The sequence below is a fragment of the Pyrus communis genome, chromosome 8 (assembly GCF_041283825.1).
Source record: "Pyrus communis isolate YQ-2024b chromosome 8, ASM4128382v1, whole genome shotgun sequence".
Taxonomy (NCBI): Eukaryota; Viridiplantae; Streptophyta; class Magnoliopsida; order Rosales; family Rosaceae; genus Pyrus; species Pyrus communis.
Genome location: NC_142572.1, coordinates 11,917,797 through 11,922,356, shown reverse-complemented (window position 1 = coordinate 11,922,356; position 4,560 = coordinate 11,917,797). Strand labels below are relative to the sequence as shown.

Here is a 4,560-nt window from a genome sequence, read left to right as displayed (position 1 = left end):
TTGGGCCTCAAATTTCCACAACACACGAGGCTGGGCTTAGTAGTTTGATATCATTTTTAAGCTGGGTTAAGCCCACCAATAGGCTATGATATCAATGTCGTATGCAAAAGCGTGCTTGCGAATTATGGTCGTTTTTGTATTGTAAGTCACATATGCATCAACGAATAACAAGCTATGTGAATTGGGATGTAATGAGTCCAATCAAACTGAAAAGGAAAGTACATAGTTTAGACCATGATGTTTTTTTCTGTGAAACTTTGTTGCCAAATTTGAAACTAAGCCTAGGGTTTTTTTAAGAAGCATACTTAGTTCAATTAGGAAGGATATTGCATTGGTTATGGAGGAAAGTTTTGGAAGGCTTTGGAACTTGGAAGAGCTTCCTTATTTGTTTATTTTTTGAATGGATACGGTGATCATTTTTCTTTGCAATTGAGACTGTTGGTAGAATATGATTGGTTTATATGATATTGTATATGTAAAACTACTTTCCCACTTTCCCACTTTTTTGAGTAACTTAAAAAAGAAAAAAAAAAACTTGCAAGTGGCCCTTTACCACAATGGTAGAAAAGTGTTAAGCCCTGACATAACGGCGTGAGTTTGAACCCATTTGTGACTAATCTAAAATTTAATCTAACAAAATCTATCGTTTGACCAAAAAAAAAAAAAAAAAAAAAAAAACCAGAAACCCTACTATTTCATTTGATTACGTGGCATTATGTGTCCACACTTCACACGTTCTTGCCTCCTCTTATCTTTCTTACATGAGCCCAAAGGGCCCAAGTTTTCATCAAAAGATTAGAAAGCCCAAGATTTCTAATTAACCTTCGGGCAGATCTCTCTTAAACGGACCCAAGGACATTTTGGTCAATATACCAATTAGGGTTTCCACATATATCCATCTCCAGCATCGCCACTTCCGTTCCGCATAGATTAGGGTTTTTGCTCATTCACTAACTCTCTGCTTAAGGCGTCGGCTTCCTCCACTCTCCTCGAACCAGCTCGAAAATGGCGGAACAGGTAGATCTCTCTCTCTCTCTCTCTAACTTTTCCGTTTTCTCAATTCATCGTTTCGTGCTTGTTTTTGTTGCAGACCGAGAAGGCTTTCTTGAAGCAGCCTAAGGTTTTCCTCAGGTAAACAATTGATTTCAAAATCTCACATTATTCAAGCTTTTTTAAGATCGGATTTGGTTCGTGTATTCGTTCATTTGCTTCTGCTGAAATCAAATGATTTTGTTTGTTTATTTATTTAATAACATAATATTAATAGGTATAATAAATGGAAATTATGAATTTTTGCAGCTCAAAGAAGACAGGGAAGGGAAAGAGGCCTGGAAAGGGAGGCAATCGCTTCTGGAAGAGTGTTGGGTTGGGATTCAAGACCCCCCGAGATGCTATCGAAGGTATATTTTAATGTTTACTTTTCTGGTGGTTGTTATTCATTTTATTAGATATTTGCAATGTCAAGCATATGGGTTATCCATGGACCCCTGTTTGATCGAAATCGTGTAATCGGTTCAAATTTATATTCTTTTTTAGGTTGAGATTAAAGTTCGGAAACCTAAATGATGAATAATATCTTACAACTTTGATACTTCGTGTATTTTGATTTGATTGTAATATCGTCTCAGGCTCTCAGCTCATTTGCTTGTATGATTAATTAGAGATGCCATGAAATGCTTTGAGATTTATTGTTGCTTGTTGGCATTTGTCATGTACATTTAATGATGCAGTGAATTGAGTGATGTGGGGAGGCGAAGAACGCTTGAAGGGGTTTTGTTAACTGTAAATGGTACAATGACTTGTGATTTGAAGTTTGGTGGTCATCTTTTACATAAAAGAACTGCTTGCGTATAACTGCAGGAACATACATTGACAAGAAGTGCCCATTCACTGGCAATGTCTCGATCAGGGGTCGTATTCTCTCTGGTACTTGCCACAGTGCCAAGATGTCGAGGACTATTATCGTTCGTCGTAACTACCTGCATTATATTAAAAAGTACCAGAGGTGAGGCCAAATTACTATGACAAAGTGAAGTTTTCTTCTGTTTCTTAACAACAGGATAATTAATTTTTCACTTATTTGTAGGTACGAGAAAAGGCACTCTAACATCCCAGCTCACGTTTCACCTTGCTTCCGTGTGAAAGAGGGAGATTATGTCATCATTGGGCAGTGCAGGTTAGATTTTATTCATGTTGCTCGTTAATTTCGTAAAACTGTTACTGATTGGTTTTTTAATGCTTTAGATTGTTTACCCATTAGTAGTCAATTTGTATTTTTGTTTAATCAGTGATTCTGTCCGAATTTTGTAGGCCATTGTCAAAGACAGTGAGGTTTAATGTGTTGAAGGTGACTCCAGCCGGTTCATCTGGAACTGGGAAGAAGGCATTCACTGGAATATGATTTTGCCATTTCGGGCAGTATGTTAGTGTTACTTTTGTGCAAGAAGTACATTTAGATTGAGCTACTCTTGACAGATGAACTGTTTTTTGGCATTTTATTTGCTTTTAAAATATTCATCATTCTAAGGTGAGTTTAAGGTTTTTGTTGAACCATTATCTTGAATTTTGCTATCCATATTCTCATTTTATATTCATATTGTTGTGAATGTGTGGGTCTGCCAATTTAGTGCATTCAAACATATACTAGCTAGTCTAGTGTCGGGTGCCAGTGGTTATTTGTTTAGAGGGGGTCAGAAGGGATTAGACATGATTGAAATTTTAATCCTTTACGCCCCCGTTTGGTTGGGTGGATGGTATAGGTTATATCCAATTAAAAGGGCCGAGTCCAATTCTCTGTTTGATGGTGTTAAATGTGTCGTGGACAGGATAGGTTAGGATAGGTTTTGTGTGAAATATATTGGTTATGTAACCCAACCTTGCACACAAGTTATACAATTGAAGGATGTGTGGGTTTAGTCGGAGCAACGCCTTCTGTCATCTTCTCGTCATCGTTCACCATCATTTTTCCATATCAAAATGAAGAATTACTGAAAATTTGTGATTCTCTGTGTGATGTGAGCAGGGGGTTGACTGGTCGGTGGTGGGGGAAAGGAGGAGAGTTAAAAGGCGGAGGGAACAAAGAGAGTACTCAAGAGAGATGAAAGAGAGGGTTTGAGAATGCTGAATGATAGAATGTAAGAGAGAGAGAGACACTGAACCTTAAGTTAGATTGGATGTTTGAGATTAAATCTCAACCAATCCAACGGTCCACATAATTCTTAAACCTAATTTACAATTAAATATATATTATAAAATGTGGCTCAGTTCAGGATTAACGAACAAAGGCATATGTGATCTTGAATCCCGTACCAAACTTTTTGGGATTGGTTCGGTTTTGAGTACTGAGCGGTTCAGGATTTTGATTGGGATGTTTTCGGTTCGGTTTTGTGACATTTTTAGTTTGGTTCGGGACTTTTAGTATTATCCCCCCCTAGAATAAGGAAGTTCACAAGTCCTGGGTGGTTTGTCTACACCAAACAAATGACTCGACTCCCATCCTATCCTGTCCAAAGTCAAAGAAAGGGGTATTAACATCCTACTTGTCAGATCTCTTGTTCTTATACTGCCGGCATATGCAACTCTTTTCCTTTAAATTCAACTTCAATATGAGATCCATCTTATACATGAAATGAGTAAGTTTCGATGGGCGATACCTGCACGTTCACATGCATATATTACTCAAGCAAAAGAAGAACTAAACAACCAAAAAGAAATCTGCGTAACTTGTTGACCCTAAAAACTACTTAACCTATGTGGTGCGCATGCTGAGTAATTAATAAGCCAACTACGTCCTACAGTTGAATGATGGGTGTGCCAACTTGTCGCCCGAACTTGGCCGGGGGATAATAAATGTTGATGTGGCGTTGGGCACGCTGGTGACTTTTGCGTCTTGCGATTGCAGTCGAGGAAGGCACCGTCTCGGCCTTTGGGTTCTAAAGCCTGATAATAAGGCTGCTAGTTTCTTCGAAGTTCGTGAATCATCGGCACTGGGTTCTGCCTCAGTAATTATATTTGTGAGAATATAAGTACGTCGAACTGGTACCAGACTGTACAGACATAAATACTCAAAAGAGAAAGTGTCTTGATTGTAAATGTAATTCGGCCGTCAGAATGCCGAACTCTAAAATGTACTTGCGAATATCCAATCATAAAATAAACTCGATTTCAATGTGCTGAGCGTGGTAACACCTTACTTCGTTGAGAAGGTTGATGAGATGACCTCTTCCAACAAGGACTCGAAGATCCTTGTTGACCAAGACTTAGATAACCAGTCGGTCTCGAAGTAGTGCTGTTTATTGATGTGAAAATTAACTTGACACACAAATTAAACCTTAATGTTGACAATTGTAGTATATATGTAAGTAGGGATTGTTCTAGACCAGGGATTAACTAGGGATGCTAATTAACACAAATAAGACTTAAAAACACTAAATTAGACTCTATAGACTCAAAACAGCTACAAACAATAAAAAAGACTCAATTCTGGACCTAACAAGTGATTTTGACGAAAATAAGACTTAACTTGACTCAAAAGACTAAAAGAAAACAGATTTTGACTCA

At 37.9% G+C, this 4,560-nt stretch overlaps 1 protein-coding gene across 1 annotated transcript; it reads left to right on the top strand.

Moving 5' to 3' along the window:
- Positions 1 to 869: 869 nt before the first annotated feature.
- On the top strand, positions 870 to 2,550 carry LOC137716910 (small ribosomal subunit protein uS17). Its single transcript, XM_068456262.2, has 6 exons — positions 870 to 1,017; positions 1,091 to 1,131; positions 1,300 to 1,400; positions 1,861 to 2,005; positions 2,087 to 2,176; positions 2,311 to 2,550. The coding sequence occupies exons 1-6, from the start codon at positions 1,006 to 1,008 to the stop codon at positions 2,399 to 2,401; spliced, it is 480 nt and encodes a 159-aa protein (XP_068312363.1). The 5' UTR covers positions 870 to 1,005; the 3' UTR covers positions 2,402 to 2,550.
- Positions 2,551 to 4,560: the final 2,010 nt, after the last annotated feature.